Source organism: Barbus barbus, assembly GCF_936440315.1.
Source record: "Barbus barbus genome assembly, chromosome: 24".
In the NCBI taxonomy this organism is placed as follows: Eukaryota; Metazoa; Chordata; class Actinopteri; order Cypriniformes; family Cyprinidae; genus Barbus; species Barbus barbus.
Window position 1 is genome coordinate 1,345,490 of NC_136752.1, and position 23,074 is coordinate 1,368,563.

The following is a 23,074-nucleotide window of genomic DNA, read 5'->3' on the forward strand; positions in this document are numbered from 1 at the left end:
TCGGCATGAACCAAGGAATCTATCAATATGAGTTTTATTACAATAGGCTAATATAAGCAAAAGTTATTAGCACTTATAGAAATTTCATTATAACTTTTGACCACAAGGTGGCGGTGGCGCTGCCTCCAAACTTTTTGAGTGCCATCAGGGCATGGTGTCGAAGAAGCATACAGAGTTTCGTAATGATACGTCAATGCGTTCGTAAAATAGAGCATTTTATTACAAAATTTAACATGGCCCGACACCCAAAATGGCTGACATGTGAATATTGGACATGGTTGGACTCGGCATGATGCACCGAATCTAAAGAGACCCTTTTTTTGATTTTTGGCCAGACCATTCACAAGTTAAGCAAAAATATGCATTTTTATCTCCTGACTACTCGGTGGCACAGCGCCGAAACACTGCAGGTCGCCTCAGGTCATGCTTGTTATAACACACACCAAGTTTCGCCAAACCCTTGCGGAGATATAGCCTCAGATCCATTTTGCGTGCTTTTCGGTGAATTCGTTAGTGTGGTATTTGAGAACGCTTAGACGAATCGATTTGAAATCCATAACTTTGTCTCCATGGTCTGTAGATGATCCGAGCCAATTTTGGTGAGAATCGGCCAAATCGTCTAGGACGAGTTCGACAAAGTAGATTTTATGAACAATTGAAGATAGCGAAAAAACTAAACCTAATGATTTTTGAATTTTGGAATTAATTATACTCGGCTTGAACCCAGGATTCAGAGGAAAAAATAATTTTCATTTTGTGGCTTACGGATCAAACGTTATTAGCATTTCAAAATTGAATTTTTGGACAAGTGGCGGCGCTAGAGAGTTTGATTTAGAGACTCCAAATTTGCTGTAGTTACTGTTGACACCATCTATCAGTGTGCCAAATTTTACAGCTTTGTCAATTGGTTCTATGGGCTGCCATTGACTGTGGCGGAAGAATAATAACGCTAACGGTTTCAATAGGTGCCTTCGCACCCTTCGGTGATCCTACTAAAAGCTACTTCGCAAATACAGATGGCAGAGCATTGAATCTCAAAGCAAAATCGCATAGGCCAACATATTCGAAATGTTGACAGAGGAAAAACATTTTAGATGACCAGATATAAATGACTCAAGCAGCAATTTCACCACAAATACAGACAAGTGATACCACCACCAGAAATACTCAATTGTGTCTGCTTTACTATAAAACATGCTCATTGTGGCCGATTCACTGATGTAATGCTCACTGCGACTCATTTAACAGATGCATGGTTTTATGGCAAGTTAGAACAACTTGAACAGCAACAAACAATAATACGATCATCTAGCGCTCTATTAAACAAACAAAAAAAGTCATCATGCAGAGCTGCATTCTTAGTTGCACGGGAAGTTTGTGTGTAACAATTAAAATGTGAGTTTGTGAAATAAACTGTGCTAAATTGTTGCTGTAGTAGCATACAATTAATGCTAGAAAACATACATTTGGCAACTGAATTAAAAAAATAAAATAAAAATTTAAGTTCTTAACTATTTTCATATTTTAAGTGAGTCCAGGCGGACTCCGACTCACCGTACTAAGCTGGTGTCCTTCAGTCCATATGGGCCAGTGTTTGTGCAAGTCCTCAGACCTCAACAGCTCATCCAGCACCACCTCCTGCGCAAGCACATTCTCCTCCTCCTGAATCATCATTCAGAGTGCAGTTTTAATGGCACGTATTCATATTGAAACTTTTCATTACAGGTCTTTTGGTTCAGTATGCATGTGTAGCAAACATAAATTAGATTGATCTTGGAATTTAAGAGTCAATATTTTTCCATCTATGCCCTTTCAGTGGATGCATGATTTAACGAGACATTAAGTGAGACCCTGGAGCATAAAACCAGTTTCAAGTCGCTGGGGTATATTTGTAGGCATAGCCAAAAATGCATTGTATGGGTCAAAATTATAAATTTTTCTTTTATGCCAAAAATCATTAGGATATTAAGATCATGTTCCATGAAGATTTTGTAAATTTCTTACAATAAATATATCAACTTCATTTTTGATTAGTAATACGCATGGCTAAGACCTTTGCTCCCTCAGATTCCAGATTTTCTAATAGTTGCATCTCGGCCAAATATTGTCCTATCCTAACAAACCATACATCAATGGAAAGATTATTTATTCAGCTTTCAGACCATGTATAAATATCGAAAAATTGACCCTTATGACTGGTTTTGTGCTCCAGGGTCACATATAGAACATTCAATCCAACAACCACAACAGCTTTGTGACTTCTGATTTAACAAAGAAAACCTAAATGATCAGATTTTGAATTCTGTCCACTTCATCATTAATTCCACATTAAATGCCATTTTGGCGCTCTTCAATGTGCCGTGACAGATCGCTGTATAGCTCACTGACGTGATGCATGTGACACGAGAACAGAAGAGATGCTGAAGACACACACCTGTAGTATTTCAGCTGCTCGGTCTAAAGTCTCCTCCACCTCTCTCAGCTCTTGTTGCTCTCTCTGAACCCAGTCACCGAGAGACACTTCCAACCTAGCCAACAGAGAAGAACAAACCCTTAGAAGAAACACCTGAAACATGCAGCAGAAGCAGAGCATGCACATCTGACTCTTGTGTAATTAAAGAGTTACCCCCAAAATACAAGAATGAACTGAAAACGCCCTCACCCTCTGATCATCCCAGATGTAGATGAGAGTTTCTTCATCAGGTCTGTAGAAGTGTGTCTGCATCAGTGTCTCAGCAATGGATGCTCTGCAGTGAATGGGTGCCGTCAGAATGAGAGTCCAAACAGCTGATAAAAACATCACAATAATCCACACCACTCCAGTCCATCAGTTAACATCTGGAGAAGACAAAAGCTCAAAAACATCTTGATGGATTTGTTTAACTAAAATACCATAGTCTCTATAATCCATAATAATTCTTCCTCCAGTGAAAAAGTGCATCTCCTGTTGTCTCTCGCATCAAAATCCAGCCACATATTGGTTTAGATCTGTTTTGTCTTGTAAACGCTGCTTGATCTGTGCAGATTTCTCTCCTGATTCAGACCAGAACACTTTCACTGGAGGAAGCGTTATTATGGATTATGGACTCGTATTTTAGTTAAAAGCTAAACAAACAAATCCAGCATTAAGATGTTTTTGTCTTCTCCTGATGTTAACTGATGGACTGGAGTGGTGTGTATTGTGATGCTTTTATCAGCTGTTTGGACTCTCATTCTGACGGCACCCATTCACTGCAGAGCATCCATTGCTGAGACACTGATGCAGAGACACATTTCTACAAATCTGAGCCCACCAAGAAACACCCTCAGGCATCCAAGATGTAGAAGAGTTTGAATAAATTAGCAAGTTTTAATTTTTGGGTGAACTAATGTTTTAAACACTTAAAGGGAAGTCTAACCGTTCGTAAGAGTCCTGTCTGAGATTGTGAAGATCAAACGTGTCCCAGAGAAGAGAAGGATCCCCATCCACCGTGCTGCTGAGCTTGTCTTCATTATCTGTTAAGGTACTGGACAGAACATTTCCCACAGGATCCAGCTCTGACTCCTCAAAGCTCTCCTGACTCTGGAGCGAAGCGGATCCCAGCTCCTCCGTCGGAGAGGGCCGGTCTCGATCTTGTGCCTGGCTCCGCGGGTCTCTGGAAGAGCTGGGCGTAATGATGACCGTATAAGAGCTCTCCAGATCATCTATCGGGAGGCTCAGCCAGGGGTTCTTTGGCAGTGTAGCGGAGCGCTTCACCTTGATCTCAAGGTTCAGAGTGTCGGAGGTGATTTTGGGAACGATCTGAATGCTGGCGCGAGTGGAGTCCCGCTTTAAACTAAACCCTAGCTCTTCACGCGAGTCTTCAGAATCAGACACGCTCACAATGTTCTCCTCGTGGATCTGTCCATGCAGAGGTTTGGACTTGAAAGCGGAGTCTCCGTTTCCCAGAATCCTAGGCAGCGGCTCTCTTCTGCTCCTGCTGTCCAGGTGACTGCTAGCTGCTCCATCGAAGCCAGAGTCAAAGGAGCTGAGAGAGGGAGGTTTGCCTGCAGAAGACCCCAGAGCGGACGAGATCTGGTGATCGCTAACAGAAGGCCACTTGGCTAAATCACATAAGCTCTCACACGGAGAAAGAGAGTCTGGAGGCAGGCCGCAGGAAACGCGCTGATCCTCGGGGGAAGTGATGTCAGAGGTCTTGTGGTGACCCTTGAGGAACTCGTACTGCCACTGGAGGGCAAGCTGAAGGTCGTGAAGGGGAACGGCTCCAGATGAGGTCAAGAGTCTCCTCAGAGTCATGCATCTGTGGACGGTCATGAAAACACTCAAACAGAAGCTCCATGCTGCACAAAACCTTAAAAATGTAGGATGCATTTCTTAATTTTTAAATAATTTACAACGTTAATAACGGTGGAAATGCATTACTTGACTGTGACAACTCTTGCAATCCTGTGAAAGAAACCCCGCCTCTATCACTAGCTTGCTCTATTCTTTTCCTATATCGGTTCTCTTTTTATTACCTAACCCCCCCCCGCCCAAAAAAACCTTGCTACATGTACTGTGTTAAGCTAACTGAGACTTGTTATAGCACTTGGAAATCATTGCTCTTTTGTTGATTCTGATTGCTTCTATTGTCCTCATTTGTAAGTCGCTTTGGATAAAAAGCGTCTGCTAAATGACTAAATGTAATGAAACCGTTTAGTAAGATGCTTTTTGGTAGTTATCAGCCTATTGTGTGCATGCATGACATTATCAGTATTGCTAACAGGTGTGCAAATGGTTTTCTGTGGCCAGATTTCAGTTTAAGGTAAACGGTCATATCAGAGCATCAGTTTAAAGATAATTGCGGTTATATTATGACAGTTAAATACCTTGCTCAGCAATGGATGCTCTGCAGTGAATGGGTGCCGTGAGAATGAGAGTCCAAACAGCTGATAAAAACATCACAATAATCCACTATTAATGCAAGGTTAACTGATGGACTAGAATAGTGTGGATTACTTGATGTTTTTATCAGCTGTTTGGACTCATTTTGATGGCACCCATTCACTGCAGAGCATCCATTGTGGAACAGGACATTTTCAGCCAATTCTCATTTTTAGGTAAACTACTCAATACATTGAGGTTTCTTAACACCACAGCAACCCAAGGGTCCAACATTGAACAAGGCTGCATGCCCATAATGCATTGGATAATTCCCATGTTGACAATGTTTGTGTCCTAGCCATAGCACAGCAAAGAACGCAGCGTAAGTGAGCTTTCTCTGCGTACCTGTGAGACAGCTGCGTGCCAGTGTGCCGAAGGTGCGGGTCGGTTATAGCATTAGCGAGATGTGCCAGCGTGACCAGCTCCTGCACCTCGGGGCAGGGGTTTCTCCTGAGGAAGCTCTGAACTCCTCGCCTGCAGCTGGACAGGTCCAGGGACCGGCCGACCTCACAGTGTCCACTCCACAGCAGCTCCTGCAGGAGGCTCTCGCGCAGCACTGCACCGTACCAGCTCTTACACTGGAGAGAACCAAACCACAGCTCCGCTTACACACTCCATTCAGATAAAGACTGAGACACCAGTGTGTAGCAACTAATACCACATTGCAAGCACAGAAGACCACCCTTGCTTCGGACGCATTTTCTTTGAACTTGTGTAGTTCATGTCAAATGTCCCACTGTTCATCTGTCTACAGATACACTTACATGTACGCACGCACACACACACATATATATATAAAAATTGCAATTGTACCCATGTTATACTAAACTGGTAAACTTAAGTCTGCTAAACTGGAACTACTAATTTTGTGCTTAATGCACTTTAATTGTGAGGAAGTAGTGCTGAAGGCCCATCTAAAGACATACTGAAGTACATCTGATTGTGCTAGAGTGCAACTATTGCAACTATACTTCAGGTACACTTTAAATATCTTGCATCTAAATACCGATATATTCCGAAATCATACAATCCTCATAAGTGTGACATTAAAACACATTTTAGGTTCAATATTAAGAAATGTGCACAAGTAGTCCATATGTGACCCTGGAGCACAGAAGCAGTCATGAGTAACACGTATATTTGTAGCAATAGCCAACAATACAGTGTATGGATCAAAATTATACATTTCTCTTTTATGACAAAAATCATTAGAATATTAAGATCATGTTCCATGAAGATATTTTGTAAATTTCCTACCGTAAATATCAACTTAATTTTTTTGTAATATGCATTGCTAAGAACTTAATTTGGACAACTTTAAAGGTGATTCTCAATATTTTGATTTTTTTGCTCCCTCAGATTCCAGATTCCAAAAATGGACCCTTATGACTGGTTTTGTGGTCCAGGGACACATCCTTCTATCAGGAAATCTCGAGGGATGTGCTAATAGATCTGAACTATACTTAGTATGAAGTAAATGTATTTTACATACAGTAGTCAATATTTGAAGTGGATCAAAAAGTTAAATCCAAGTTGTCCAAACACAACACCACATTTTGGTTTTAGGACAACATTGCTAGGCTTTGATCCATCCAGAGTTTATTACATCTTTACTAGGGTAGTTTCTATCACATGAACCTGCACCAAATTATTGTACAGTTCTGACATGTGACCATCAACAATAGTACCTTCTCACTCCCAGAAGTTGATTAAACCTACTTCTTGTTAAAGACTCCCTAGAGAATCACTGATTTGCCTGAACACCAAACACAAACAGCACGTACTCTGTTGCAGGTGTGATGGAAGTCAGACACGGTCCTCAGAGTCTGGTACAGATGCTGAACAGCAGAGCAGAGCTTCTCCTTCAGTCTGGCCAAATCCTCCAGCCACGGCTCTGCAGGCTTTCTCTCGCAGAGCGGAACCGTCTCTGCTAACGTGTGCATCACATCCTCCGCACGGCGAACCAGCGCCTGCTCACAAGAGATTCGGTCATACACAAACTCTGCTCTCCGCATTTTCACGCTCTGATTCTGTGCCGCTGGAAAATTACTGCATTAATACAGGTCAATACAATGTAGCCTTTCATTTCATTACACATCAGATACTGACCACAGGAATCAATCATAAGGTCTTATTCAACAGCCTGATGAAAACAGGACAAGATGACCGAAGCCAACTAATCCTGCGAGTGTTTCTGTGAATCTGACCAAAGGTGTCTGAACCAGTGATATCAGACTGATGCCCACAGTACACTTCAGTCTTGAGGCAAACACTTACAATTAAACCACTATAATTCATTTGATTGCATGAGTGAGCATTGAATGTGAAAGAGCTCAGGCCAGTGTTGCCACGGTGGACAAACTAATTAGAAGAAAAAGTTATCAGTGCACATACGCTCAGCTCACACATTGTACGGACATTTAGAAAGATCTGAAGCATGTACAGAACACATGTACTACGCTGATGATTCATGCACTGTGTATAATGTGTGTAAAAACAACCACGAGTTGGGTTTAATGGTCACATACCATTGCGTGAGTGTATACTGAAGCCTCAAACTCCAGCCGGAGCTCTTGAGCTCGGTGCGCATCTTTAGCCACTTCAATCCTGTAGGGCTGAACTTTCTCCCTGTGCAGCACAACCATCTGCTCCTGGATCTGAAATAAGAGGAGCTGACATGAAATAAACCCCTCGCTATAACATCACCAGAACCATACCAGTCAACATTTGGGTACCAAAATCAAAAGGATCAAATATTATATTAATTTAAACAATTATATTCATTTAGTAACAAATATATCTTAGTGTAAATTAGACTCTTTAGATTTTCATAATTCATCATCTTGTCGATCCACCAACAAGATTCCAATTTCACATTTACAAATGTGTGATTTCCGCGTAAATATAAAGGTCGATTTCAGCTTTGGTCATAACAAAAATGGCAGAAGGGCTCATTGAAAAATGCTAATTTCAGAACGACAGAAACAGCCGTTTCCCTGGTAACCGCAGTAAACAAAGCAGCACCTGACTTGCAGCGCTCATGTTTAATCAATTAGACCAGAGGTCTTCAACCCTGCTCCTGGGGACCCACTCTCCTGGAAAGTTCATTTCCAACCGGCTTCAGCACACCTGCCTGCAGTTTTCAAGCAGTCTTGAGGAGCCTGATTGGCCGCTTCAGGTGTGTTAGATTAGGGCTGTAGCTAAACTCCTCAGGATAGTGGGTCCCCAGGAACAGGGTTGAAGACCTCTGAACTAAACCATAGCCAAAGCGTAAGCTATTAGGGATGTAACGATTCACTCAACTCACGATTTTATTCAGTTTAGAATTTTGATTTCACAATTCGATTCTCTCTTTTTTTACAAACTGAGATTGAAGACATTATACAGTAAATGAGAAGGTGTTCTTTTATTAGGCTATTGCTGCACATTTCTTTGTGAAATTGAAATAAAACTAAATAGAAATTTTAAAACCCCCAAATCAAACAAGTAACACAAAATAACTCCTCATATTAACAAACTAAGGCTTTGTCTGTGCTCTTTCCATTTAAATTGAGGCAACCACTGCATTTTAATCATCCAAACAAAGATGCAGCATGAGCAGTTTTAATGTAAATTAGACAAATTTGAAATGTGAAGCAAAAACTTATGACTTGTTTTGTGAAACTATACTACATAAAACGCATCTGAAGGAAGCAGCAGAGCTGAATAATGCAGGTTCGCTCTGCCAGCAGGTGGCGCTTATCAGCAGCAATGATACAGTGTTTACCGCAGTAAACCAAGCAGCTGCGCTTATGAACACTACTGTAATATGCATCGTTCAGAGGAGAGATGAAAGGATAATACCATCTAAACTTTTCTACATTCATATAAACTCCAGTTGTATCGAGATTTGTTTGGCATCTCAGCCTATTTGAATAGTCACATAATTGAATCGATTCTCAACCAGCTCGCCGTTAATCATCCCTATAAGCAATATCTCCATTCCTGCCTTTGTCCCCAAATCCAAGACATTGTCTTCATTCATGTCTTTTACCAAATTCTCAGTCTCAGCCTTTATTTTTGGAGACTATAAACATTAAATTCTTTATTCCCTTCACCTTTAGTCCCCATTTATGCATCTTTTACTGTGGTTAACAAAAATCTGTAGACCGTATACCTTATTACTTGCCATGAAACATTGCTAGCCTAACATTTCTTGCCCTACTCTGACCATCATAAAACACTACAGGTGTGAAGGCGTGGAGCGAGGTCTCCTGACCTGCTGGGCCTCTCGCTGCAGATGGTGGAGCCGCAGCTGGAAGTGGGCTCTGGAAAACACCTGCTGCCACAGCAACTCCACCTTCTCCACCGCTGCGGTTATCCTGACACACAGAGAAACATTCAGATGGCGGTTCTTCCTCTCTGAGAGCTGGAGGACTCATGCAGACACTCATACCGGTTGTAGTTGTGGAGCATCTCTAGTGAGGTGTGCGTGTAGAGGAGCGTTCCAGCCATAGCATGAAAACAGGGCTCTTTCTCAGGGAAACGCAGCTTCTCCAACAAACCCTCGCAGTGCTTCAACAAGTCATCCAGACCAAGATCCCTAAACACACACACACACACACACACACACAATTACAACTAGACACAGAGCTGTCTGCTATAGCATATGTCGGACATGGATTTCTGTGCTGGGCTGGGAGATTTGATGATTTCTCTCTATAAAGTGTCAAACGATACAGATTTTACTATATCATTTACATTGCACATGCAAATATCTGTGCAGAATGATGTGGGCAGGTCTGGTTAACTTACGGATAAAAACAGCATGTTAGAAAAAATAAATAAAATTATATATATACACAAATAAAATAAATGGTCAAAACAGTCTATAATGCAATCGGTTTTGTCTTAAGTGAACGTAAACAGTTGAGAGTGTCAGTATACGGGGATGAATGCATTCGGTCTTAAAGTGACAGCAGCATAATATTCCTGTTGCCGTCTGTGTCAATTTTCTTTTGGTCTTGTTTTATAAATATTACTCACTGCTCTTGACTGATTAACTTCAGCAGCTTTAATAAGAATCAGCCCATATTAAATTCATACAGTGAAGGGACAGAGTTTTATTTTACATTATTAAATGCAAGTACCGGTATTATTTCTGAAACTAATCTCTGCCATTTCACCACTGATCTCCAGCAAAGCAAGGCTTACGCCCGTGGTACTGTATGCATAGATTGAGTTTTAATGCGCTCTGTTGGTCAATATTCCAGACACATGTAATGAAACGCCCTGTATGCGGCTACAAAATCTGCATTGTTTTCTCAATTCATGACATGCGATTACATAACTGTTTGGAGCTGTGCACCTAAAACATTTTTCACTCACTCTTTCCTCATACAGTGAATTGCAACACAAGTGAGAGTGAGAGAGACAGACAGAGAGACAGATGCATTCACTGATAATCTTGCCCTGTGCACTTGATTTATGTACTTCGTCCACCACTGGCCACTACATGACAGGGTGGACATACAGCCCTAAACACTGGGTTTGAGAGCTAAATCAGCTTTGTGTGCAATAGTTCTTGTAAATCCCAGTAAGATTAGTGAATGGTATGTGCTGGAGTTTGATGACGCTCAGAGGAGTACCTCCGGAGCTGCTGGAAGCGCGCCTGGTTCACACAGCAGAACTCCTGCAGCCGCTCCAGGTCTGCTGGCACGGGACGCTTGGAGAGCGCCTGCAGAGTCCAGATACAGGATGGCAGTCTGCTCACCACCGACAGGAACTCCTGCACGAACCCGTCGATCTCCTGCACAAACCAGAGACGCTCAACACACTCAACACTAAACAGAGTCAGCTTAAAAGGGGTCATGAACTGCCTCTGTTTTTATTTTGTACTGTTCTCTGAGCTCCACTTATAATGTTAAAGACTTTTACATCAAAACCCATCATAATTTAGAAGTAACAGGCTATTTTCTGTCTTGTGTGTAACCCCCCTCATCAGAAGGCTCTGTCTGAGGCGGATTGTAGACTCAGAAGTAAACACCCACTGCTGTGATTGGCTAACAGTTGTGCGTGTTTGACTGTGTACGTTCCTCACAGATGGATGCTGCTGTGATTTAGGTCAAAAACGCATAAATACTCAGTACATATCAAACGATCTGTTTACCAGACAAAGCAATAGTGATCACGTAATAAAAACAGTTACTCACTCGTGTTGTGACTTTACTGTGGGACACAGCATTGTCTTTTAGCTTCAATCTTTCTGAAAATCCTGCGTCGAATTGTGCCTTGTTTGTTAATGAATCCACGGTAAAATGAAGTGAAAAGGAATGAGTTATTATTGATGTGGTCTAGATCGTCATTAAAAATAAAGTTCATTCACTCTTTCCTAATATTGGGATCGTAAGGAAGGCGATGCGTTTTCACAGCGTGGCACTGCACAGCGTCTTGTCTTCAGAGCTTCATTGTTTCTGCGTAGACCTGCGAGTTTACCTCTTATTTACACTGTGCAGTGGGCGGGGCTAAACAGGCAGTGACAGAAACAGTGGGCTGGGCTAAACAGTGATGCAGACTCGGTGGGTGGGGCTAAACAGACCGCTGTAGAAGCAGGTGTTGATCATCTGCGGAGGCGGTGCTCATCCACACTTTTACAGTGGCACATTCCACAAGCTGTGTTTTTGACCGACTGCCTTCAATATAAACTGTTTGTAGATTAACGAGAAAAAGTTCTGAAACTTACAGGATGTTTTTATAGTACAATGTAGAGCCCTGCGCAGGACTGTTTTCTTAAACCCGCACCCGCTGAATTTCTGACCAGCACCGCCCACACCTGCAACCTGTGTGTTCCACTCCCAGTTTAACTCTTTCCCATTTTTTTCAAATGACAATTGAAAATTGTTTCCAGATGTCTGCCTTGCTTTGCTTTTGTCAAGTAAACAGCCGCTTTAATTTTCTTCTCAACTTAATGTGTTGACATTTCTATTACACACCAAATCCCAGCGTTCCCTGCAGGTCTCCCGCAAAATTTGACCGCCCATTCCCGCCTGCAGCAAAGGTAAAAACCACCCGCTGCCGCGAGATTTGCATTGGGTCCCGCGGGAACCCAAACCCAATGCATCCCTCTAGTACAATGACCTCTTATATGTCAAAAGATCAAGAGAATTTTGGTTTCTCAGTTCAGGACCCCTTTGTTAAAGGCTTTAAAGCTCATTTTTAAAATACCAAAAGACAAACATGCCCCATCAATCTTAACCTGAGGAGCGAACCCTTACCAAAGCCCACGCTCTCTGCTCAAAGGCTCAAAGAAGGCCGAATCAGATATGAAAGATGATAAAGCCCTGAATGAACCCATGAGAAAGAGTGAATGCTGGACAGTGCTGATGAGCGCACCAGAGACAGTGGGCGGCCCTTTCACATGCTAATGACCACAGATGACTGTCCTCTGAAGCTTCTCCAGGACGGCACAATAGAGATGATGCGATCATGAATACACTCACTAATGAAACACACATCCGAGTCAGCGCACAACACACACACACTAAACATGCACATACTAAACAGTGAGCTGCTGAAGCCGTGAGGATCTGCTGGAAAAAAAAAGAAAAAAAAAAAAAAAAAAAAGTGTAGAGTACGTCAGGCATTATCTAAGGCCATCAGGGCTGATCATGAGACCCTGCTGCGGCGTGACTGATCCATCCTGCTGCTGACAGAGCCCGAGAAAATCACACACACAGCGCTATTATGCAACGTCTGGCTGTTCAGATCTGAATAAAGGCTGGAGGGAGGACAGGAACAGGCCATCACATGCATTCAGATATCACACACACATTAGGGTGGGGTCTTTTCGGTGGACTCTGCAGGACAGGTTTGAAAACACAATAACTCAAACACCCCTGCCCTGCACATTTTGTATGGCTCCCTTGTCAGACACATCCAATTCAGGTCTTGCAGTCTCCACTAACGAGCTGATGACTGATAAGGGAGACATTCAAAATGTGCAGGGCAGGGGTGCTTGCAGGACAGGTTTGAAAACCACTAAACAAACCTTTCTGCATTTAGACACTTTTTTCAAAACATTTAACATGCTTAGCAAATAAGCAAAAAACTCCTACCTTAACGAAGGCAACCCAGCTCTTATGGCAGTATATGAGGTATCCACCCAAACTAGACGGTAGCTGGCTTCTGTCGATGTAGTTGGAAAGCTCAAAAACCTCTTTGAGGAAGACGCGCTGTCCACATAACAGAAAACAGACATTAGAGCTCAACGCTAAAACCAACCGCTAGAATGCAGAAAGAAACAGCTCTGAAATCAGGGACAAGGAATTAATTTCATAATTCAACTGAGATTCACAAGTTCTCAGCTGTCAGTTAATATGCACAATTTATTCTGCAATATTTCAGATACGGGGACATTTTTCATGGTACTTAAAAAAAAAAGCCATAAACCAGTGGTTCTCAATGGGACAACAAGATAATCAAATGGTTGAAATATTCCAATTTAAATGATTAATATTCAAAAAGGCAATCTAAATGTATACATTTAATAAAATAAAAATTCATAAATTAAGATAACGAACATTATAAATATATCAACGAACAAACAAACTAACAGATGTTAAATGCAAACACTTGTGCCCCCCCTCAGTTACTACAGTTTATTGAGGAGAGTAGTTCATATGTTATGGTTATGAGGTTTTGAATTATTGAGACAACAGGCAGCCATTGGGTTTAGAAGCACTTCTGTAAACTACAGCAAACCCTTTCACTCAATATAACAAGCTCCTATTTGATTATATTCCCATAAGCATTTAAAAACTGTACTGTATAGTAACATTTAAACTACATATAATTAGGTTCCAAGAAACCACATAACTCACTATATATGACCTGTAAACATTAAGGAAAATTGAGTGGCTTTGACCGAGAGGTCACATCTTTCTCATTTCAGTCTCAATATAATTGTTCTAACGGTGGCCATCATAACTCATGCTCATGACAGATTTATTCAGATATACTCCTCTCTAAAGTAGTTTTCTAGCCAATGAAGAGCTGATGAGCACTGGCACGAGCAGAAACCCTGATGAGGCATGATTCATGTTTCTTTAAACACCGCCTGATGTTCACTCATGTATGTGTGAGGTAACTAGGGAGATTCTTATTCAAACTCAGTCATTCAAAACTTCACAAAAGGTGGAGAAAACCTACATTTTGCCCATCGGGACGGAGCAGAGGTGTGGAATACGCAGAAGTGAAGGTCTTGACCCTTCATTCAGATGTTTTACTCACTTTGAAGAGGATGGGTCGGTGCTGCTTGGAGCCGCTCGGTGTCAGGAGCTTCCCCAGCTGCTTCAGCACATCTTTCTTCTTTGGTTGAACAATATACACCGAGTGGATGATCCTTCTGGAAAACTACAGAACACAGGACAGTACAGCAGGCGCTCTGTAGGCTCAGGAAAGCTCAGTGACTCAGTAATGCAGGGCTGAGAGTTTCCTTTGTCCATGTTAAGGACAACAGCTCGCCTCCATTATTAGATAAGAGCAGGCATGTGACGACAGAAGGCATGTGATCCTCAGCTCTTGGCCTGCGCAGTCTCAAGATCTCAGCCTCGTCGCAAGCACAAAGCTAGAGCTTCAAGACGAACCCAAACATCCAGCATTTACTGACTCGGTCATGAGATAAAACGGGCTTCTATAAATCGCCATACACAAAAGCAGATGGAAATTTGCCCTGCCAATCTCCTAAACGAAGTCCATCTGATTTAAACAAATGAAGCTCGCTAAACAGCTATAGCTCTAGAAACTCATGTGCTCGCATGTTAAGTTTTGGCACATGAAGCTGCATCACACCAGGTTTGACGTCAATGATGGAAACAGCATTCACTGATAACCTCACCCTGTGCGGCGCTCAAGGCCCATTTACAGTCATGCTTTGAAACCAATTATACCATCATAGTCCCATGACAGACAACTAATCGTTCAGCCCTGCTGGTAGATTCAGAAACCTCACAACCCAGTTACAAAAAGCCCCTATCTTCAGTTGATGGCTACTCAAGTCTGAATTGACAATCTTCTATTATATTTAAATATTTTTTACAGATGTTTTCTTGTCTGATGTTTTGTGGAGGCTCTTAAAAGGGTGAGAGATTTTAAAGCGTTTCTTCAAGGGATGTCACAGGTCTCAATATAATATCAAACAGTTCAGACATCTTGTCGTACTCTGCTTGAAGAACACCGATAAATCATTGTCGCAGGCAAGTGTTTATTGTCCTTACATTTCATCATTCGAAGCATTTAAAGTTATATCTTCTTTTTATTGAGTTACAGCAATAGCTATGTCTTTATTCATATTAGGGATTTCCTGGAACGTCATCAGTTCTTTTATTTCTGTGACACATATGTGGATTTTCTGCGCAAGGACTGGAGTCCAGTATGAATAAAACACGTTACATGCGTTTATAGCGCTCAATTGTCAATCCACTCTTTGTGTAAAAATCTGAAAAAAATACCCCTCAAAATAAACGTTAAGCAGACATAATCCATGCTTTTGCAGAGGCAGAGGTTTACACAAGTTTGTTTTTAATTTGTTGCAAAAAATAACTGATGTGCCAAGCTATCAGAACCAAACCGAAAACCGTGGTTAAAAACCGAGGTACGTATTGAACCGTGGACTAACTGTATTGTTGCATCCCTAGTTTCTTCAGAGTTTCTGCAAACACCAAACAAAAACATGTCGTTTGCATGCGTTTTTAAGCATTGCAGGTTAAAAAAGTGATTAAGCCATTGAAACACAATAAGTGGCGAAACAGAACTCATTTAGGCATATACGCGCACTGTCTGAGACGGTTTCGGAGCGCTGTCTGAGGCGCTCACATGTGAAGATGTTGCTCAAAGCCTGCGAGTATTGACAGGAGTAACCTACCGTCATTTAGGTCTTAAGTAAAAGCAGCAAACAGCTGAGAAAGAAAACACTTGTGTAACAGTATATTGAATTCTGGCAGCTCTTAAAGTGACAGCAGTCTAATATTCCTGCTGTTGACTGTGTGCTTAATATTAATCAAACAACAAAAGACAAAATCACTCACTGCTCTTGACTGAAGGACCTTTGAAGCTTTAATAAGAAACAAAAGAAAGTTTAGGCTAATTCTTACAGTGCATGAAGACCAGGCTGTTTTATTTTACAGTTGATTATTCATTTCTGTAATGTAGGTTAACTGAATACAGACTTAAATAAAAACCCTTAAAGCACAGTTTGTTACATTTGTATCTTTTCATTCTATTGTATTTGTCCTTTGCTTTTTTTTTACTGACAGTTTAATTATTTTCAATAATTGAGGACTGTTTTTCACTAATATTAGTTACAGTACAGTGTTTCCTCTAAGGATTAGAGCGCCCTCCCCACCCAAGAATCACATGCACTCAGAATTTAATATTATAACTAAAAAAAGTCAAGTAAATAAAGTATGAACGAATAAATTAATGACAATCAATAGCACAAACAAAAACAAGATACAAAATTAAATTTGTAATAATCTATTCAACTGTAAGATAACACTGGATAGTGTTCACTGTATAAATAGACTAATGACAGACAGCAGCAGGTTTATTTAGGCTGCTGTCTCTTTAAGACCTCATGCAGGGATCTAAAACACTGTTACACAGGGCTTACACAGCAAGCACACTTTTCTTTTTAGGACTGCTTGTCCTCCGTATTTAAATTTCTTAGAAACACTTGATCAATTAGTCAAATTCTGATAAGAAAATTAGCCTTCCTAATACGAGGTGATATTTGACTCTTTAGAGGGACTTACAGGGGCATTTACTTCTTACCTCTGGCATTTTTCTAATTTTATTAAAAGTATGTCATCCAGGCCACATTCAAACATTCATTTATAAGCTTTTTAGAAATTCTACTTATTATATTGTTTAAATTAGAAAAAGACATAAGTTAGCAATCATATGAAATTAGTATTAATTTCAAATTAATTTGTACTACAGAGGCACAGAAGAACATAAGTAGCTTGTAGGTATGTTTAATGCGGCTCAGAGGTGGCATGACTGCAGTTAAATTCATGTTGAGATTAATGTTTTACATATAAGATGTTGAAAATAGAAATATTGTATGTCACTGATTTGATCATTGATTCGTTCGAACGGCTGATTCATTCAGGAATGAAGCAAGTGACCGTTTATGAATGTGTAATCATGAATCACTAGATTAGTTTACACCGTTCATTCATGAATGAAACGCCGCTGTGTTTGCTTCTAGAGATGCGCAGCGCTCAGCTCTCTTTATTTAGAACTATTTTCCTTGATGAAATGGCACAAAATACTTTTGTCAAGTATTAGTTTGTGATATTGACACTGGTGACGAGTTATGAAACTACTATGCTAAACATTTTGGTAAAGACCTTTATTATTAGACATTAAACAAAATCATCATATCGCCCACCCCTAATTCTGGCTAACATCTTCATACACAACCATAACTGGGGGTTTGATGAACATGAGGAAATTCATTTTTATTTTTGCTAGAAATCTGGAGAACGGTCGTTAAAGAATAAGTGTGCCAATTTTCAGACAGCTTTGTATTGTTACGATAGCACATCCAAATAAATGCAGTATTACCTGCACCCAAACACACCAGTTTATTGGTCAAAAGCCTGCAGAATGACAAAACAATTTTGTTGACTGGCTTTTGACCGCTAGAGGGCTTTTGTTAAAACTCTGCATTGTGTCAGTCAGACTGAATCAGTGCACTAAGGGTGTTGAAGTTTATCAAAAGGGAACGCCACCGTTCTCTACCATAACCTGTCTACAGAACAGCGAGAGTAGCAGCTGCAGGTTTGGACTGAAGTGTCTCTGAAGGACAGCATGAAGCACGACATTAGATCACCAACCACTCGATTTCATTTTCTTACAGCGGTTGTGTGTCACCAAAGAAAGTTCAAGGCCTGGTACAAGGACGATATCTAGAGCTATAAACACAATGTCCCTTAGTCACACATAGTTCAATAAACATGAACACGCTACTCTTTCAGCACACAGTGTCAATCACAGCAGACTGTTGGATTAATAGTGTAGTACACTAACGCTTCGAGCTGATTCAACCGGTTGAAAACAGAACAAAAATCATTAACCCAGTCATCTTCTCCTGCACATATAGAGACCAAATGATACTTAGAAAAGCCAGAAAGACACTACATGAGACAGAACAATAAATGCAATGAATACCTCCAACAACAGGAGAGTTTCAGTGATAAAGCGTGCGATGGCGAGGCTGGCTTGCCTCAAATCAACCACCACAGACAGCAGGCTCTCCTCGCCTCTCATGCTGCCAACAGAAAAACAGGACAGAGGTGAGGAAATACCAAACACACAAAACCGCATTCAGGCATTCATGTGCCAATATAAAACACAGTGCGGCAACAAAAAGACATGACCTGATGCTGTGAAACACGAAAGACCTGGCAGAAAGTCCAAGCTGCTCCATTTCATACAGCCGTGATCAAGGGATGGAGCAGGGGATGTTTGAGAAGAGCAACACAAAGCATCAGAGGCCCGTAATCATAACTCACCTGTTAGATGTTATCAGGGACCGATCAACTAAAAGTTAAGATTCTGTCTGTTCTAAACCTGTATAACTTTAATTAGTTCTTTGAAAGGCAAGACATTTTGAAGGATCCGTTTTTCGTAACTACTGACTTCCATTATAAGGAATAAAAAAAACTGAAAAAATGTCTCCAAGTTTTCAGTTTTTTTTTAAAGGAAAAAAGTCATACAGGTGGGAAAAGCATGAGAGTGATGGCCGAATGATCATCTTTCTGTGTGAACTATCCCTTTAAGACTTTGACAAAATAAACAAGATAAATAAAAATAATAGTCCTCAGTGTTAAAGGAACAGTTCACCCAAAAATTAAAACGTCCTCACCCTCAGGCCATCCCATGATGAGTTTGTTTGTTCATCAGGTTTGTAGAAGTGTGTCTCTGCATCAGTGTCTCAGCAATGGATGCTCTGCAGTGAATGGGTGCCGTCAGAATGAGTCCAAACAGCTGATAAAACATCACAATAATCCACACCACTCCAGTCCATCAGTTAACATCAGGGGGGTATTCCAGAAAGCACAGTTAACTTACCATCAGCTAAACCCTGAACTTTGGGTTGATTAACACCAAACCTTGCTTACTCGAGGTATGTGGTTCCAAGAACGCGTCCAGGAGTAAGTTCATTCAACTCAGAGTATGTTCCTGCTTAAGAGACTCAAGACATTCTCAACAGAGCGACGATACGACGAGTCACTATGGAAACGGACGCCAAGGAAAAGCACACCATGCTGTTTCTTTCTTTTGTTCAATGGTCGTTTACAAGCTTAGTGCTTATCCCCACCTAATTGAAGGTTGTGTAATCATACACATACAATCAGAATATGAGTTATATTTTTTGTTTGATGCTAATTATATTTTAAGTCATATCAGATATGTATTTTTATTATAGAAATACATTATAGAAAATGCCAGTCCATGTGTGAGATATATAAAAAAAAAAAAAAAGAAAAGCGTAACACACACACATATATACATATACATATGGCTATATTATATAATCTAATATAATGTGCGCTATCGGTCAGGCCCACTGAAGGCTGGTCAGTATGTCACGCGTGCACTGATAGCACTGAAGTGAACTAACCCTGAACATAACCCGCTCCGGAGCAGGTTATCTCCAGAGAGCAAGTTACTATGGTTACTTACATACCCTAAAAGTAACCTCCGATTTAGGAACCGAAAGCAGAGTTTATCCGCTCACTTATCCTCAAACTCACCCGGGTATGTCACATAACCTGCTTTCTGGAATACACCCCTGGAGAAGACAAAAGCTCAAACTAATCCAGCATTAAGATGGTTTTAACTAAAATACGAGTCTATAATCTATAATAACGCTTCCTCCAGTGAAAAAGTGGTCAGCTGTTTGGATTCACTGCAGAAAATTATTTTGAGAGCAAGTGATGTAACGCCAAATACATTCCCAAGAATAAATAAACTCATCTACTTGGTCCAACACAAAGACCACCACGCTGTATTAAAAAAAAACAGGGATGTTAATGATAAAAACCACTGATCCTGATGTGTTTTGTAAACTATTATGGAGAGCTAATGGGACAAACGGACCTGCTATTTACATGCTTCTTGTCCTTTAGGGAGCTCGGCAGCATGAACCAGCACCTGGAAAAGAGCAGCTTGCACATTCTTCAAGACTTGTGTTTTCTGATGCCACACGTTTAGACAGAGAGAAGGCAGAGAGTGTCATACTTGTGCAGGCGCAGACAGTAGTGTATGAAGTGGGACACCTCCTCTGTGCTGAGCTCCTCGGAGAGTTTACCCTGAGCCTCCGCCGGAAACACCACCAGAGGACAGCCATGCTGGTCAAACGCACCTGTGGACACAGAGCTCCGTCAGAGCGAGCCCACACACAGCAGCGGGCGAGCGGCTGACCGCAGCTCTTACCGGGGAAGATGACCGCTCCGGAGCGCAGCAGGTGATCTGAGGGCAGGGGAGCAGGGGAGGCCTGGAGCTCTGAAACAACACACTAGAGCTGCATCTCTACACACTTCCAGCATTACACGCACACTGGGGCTCAAATCAACACCCATGTAGTTGCCACCACTCAAAAACAATCAAAGGTAATTGCGAGTTCACTTCTCACAACTCTGACTTTTCTCAAAAAAAAATCTAAACACTGGGTGACGTCAGTTTCAAAATTCTTGTTTAATTTTTTTGACATATTAAAGTCAAAAGCTTTTACAGAGGGAATGTTGTATATAATCAAGAAAACTATATATGCACAAATCCCTCTGTAAAAGCCTTCAGGATATAGACCGGAATAGAGAAGTATAGTTTGGTGTGTGAGTGCTGCTGAAGTGCGGAGCTGTGGCTCGATGCAGGAGAACACACTCAGGAAACGGCCTTTACAAATATAAAGTGCTAGAAAAGAAACGCTTAACAGTGTCTTCTGGATATTTTCTTTCCACTAGTCTGAAATAAATAAATAAATAAAAACACTATAAAAACTAAAAAGCCCAAATTCTCAAACTTGACAGGTGCATGAAGAACTGTTTTAGCACTCAGTGTCTCTCAGATGCGAGTTTATATCACACAGAAGCCAGAATTGCGAGATGTAAAGTCGCAATGAGCCGTTTCTATGTCTTGAGTGGCGGAGACACAAGCCGGTCGCAGTGCCCCAGTTCCTCCGTTACACTCGCTTACCTGCGCCGTTCATCTTCACCGGAGGCTCAAGCTCTCTCTTCTGACGCCGGGGTTTCCATAATAACTCCTCTGGGAACTTTAGAACTAACTTACTCTGCAGCGGGATCGAGAGACGGTCAGAACCGGTGTAAGAGCTAGAGTTTCCGCCATGTTGAGCCCATTCCTCGCGGCTGACTGAACCGGAGCCGCGCCGCCGACCGCGGAGCTCATTTATAATGCAGAGCTGGTGGGCGGGGACATGGGACGCCCCGCCCACAAACACACTCATCATAAACAGATCTTAACAGGAAAAGCAAGTTTAGCCTATTTGGTTTATATACAAATGAACTGAACTCAAATGAGTTAATTTAGGCAATAAATGAGCAAGTAAAAGTTATACAAACAAATCCTTGCTGCCTTTGTGCTGAAAAACTTACTTTGAAGAAATCATCATCCTGATCATTTAATTATCCCCACACAAAAAAAGGCAGAAATCAGAAAAGGACTTTATTACCAGGTATGTTTACACACACAAGGAGCTTCCAATGCAGAAGAAAGTACAGATATAGTGTAAACATAGCCTACTACATGATAGTGCAGACATACACAGGAATAACACAGGAGAGATGGAATATAACACTAATTTAAGAAAAACTGAAAATTAAATAATGCATTATATACAGAAGCAGAAATATAGAGAAAAACATGTAATTGTTCAAATGAATGTACAGATATGTTATTTACAAGACAGTGGCTGGAGTAGATGAAAAACTGTTGTTCTCTGTCATGTCTCTTGGTAAAACTATTCCCTGTTTATATTTGACACAAATATGTTGCAGATTTCCAAATAGGTGCTTCACACTCACATGATGCTGAAGGCATCCAGACCGAACAGGAAAATCAGCTCTTCGGAAACACACTCAGATCCTGTTACAGAGAACAAACGCACCTCAGAAGAAACAAGTGTGTCCAGGTTTCACGCCGCAGCTGCTGTCTTTGCCGTTCAGCAGAATGTGGATGTTTTAGTCATCTGAGATGCTGATGCATTGAGTCCTGATGTGTTTCACGGACACATGAGCATTTATAGACCTGCTCTGCTCTATGATCTCTGTTTTGGTCCAAGCTTTTATTCCAAGATTAGTCCTCTTTTATAGGCTTTGATGCATAAGTGTGCACTTCAAAGGCACTTTCAAATCATACAGTACAGTAAGATGAGATTGAAGTGATCCAAACATGTAATGCAATGCTGATTGAGAGATGATGAAATAAACGCTCCTCAGAAGATGTGAGATGAAGATCATTCCTCCGCTGAGGAACAGTGAAAGTAAAGCTCCTCAGAAGATCCTGATGATCAGATTTGAGACGCACTGATTTTTCTAGAAATGATTGATGGAGAATCAAGTAAAGCTGAGCTGCTTCAGTCCAGTAAGAGTTCATCTGGAAATATGACTGTAGTTATTCTGACCTTTACTTGAGAAAAATCAGTCAAGATTTGACACGAGAAGCAGCAGCTGAAGCTGGACGCCTCTATAATTACACTAAAAGAGCTTTTACTGAGAAAACACTATAAACTATCAATCAGACAACAGAAAGCGTGAGGAGACTGAGTGTGAAACAGGTATAGCAGCAAAGTTTGATCATTTAGAAAGTACTTTTGGGTCATCTGATGATACATTTATTGCCATTTAAAAGATTATTTAAGAAGTATCACAGGTTCCACAGGTTGAGCTCATCTCTGTGATGTTAGGCAGGTGCTGGATGGGACTCGGTCAGATATATGATCTTCATACAGTAGGTGCTTTGAGCTGTTTGCTTGCTCATCATCTGATGGAGCAGCGCTGCCTCCTTCTGGAGATCACCTGCATGTGATCTACACAACCCAAGAGCGTCCAGACTCCTCCACTGATGACAGCCCTCCTCTGGGATGAATGCGAGTGCTGTTTGTATGCT

At 41.2% G+C, this 23,074-nt stretch overlaps 1 protein-coding gene across 1 annotated transcript; it reads right to left on the minus strand.

The window, feature by feature from the left end:
- Positions 1-1,304: 1,304 nt before the first annotated feature.
- Positions 1,305-21,413, minus strand: LOC306844161 (uncharacterized protein; the record flags this gene model as incomplete). The annotated part of the gene is made up of 18 exons (XM_079376107.1): positions 1,305-1,316; positions 1,555-1,662; positions 2,435-2,528; positions 3,399-4,280; positions 5,249-5,481; positions 6,688-6,873; positions 7,432-7,560; positions 9,162-9,264; positions 9,339-9,485; positions 10,531-10,691; positions 12,997-13,113; positions 14,171-14,293; positions 17,687-17,743; positions 18,116-18,215; positions 20,051-20,104; positions 20,192-20,315; positions 20,387-20,455; positions 21,146-21,413. 18 exons carry the CDS (start codon positions 21,411-21,413, stop codon positions 1,305-1,307), a joined length of 2,967 nt encoding a protein of 988 aa, XP_079232233.1.
- Between the last annotated feature and the right edge of the window lie 1,661 nt (positions 21,414-23,074).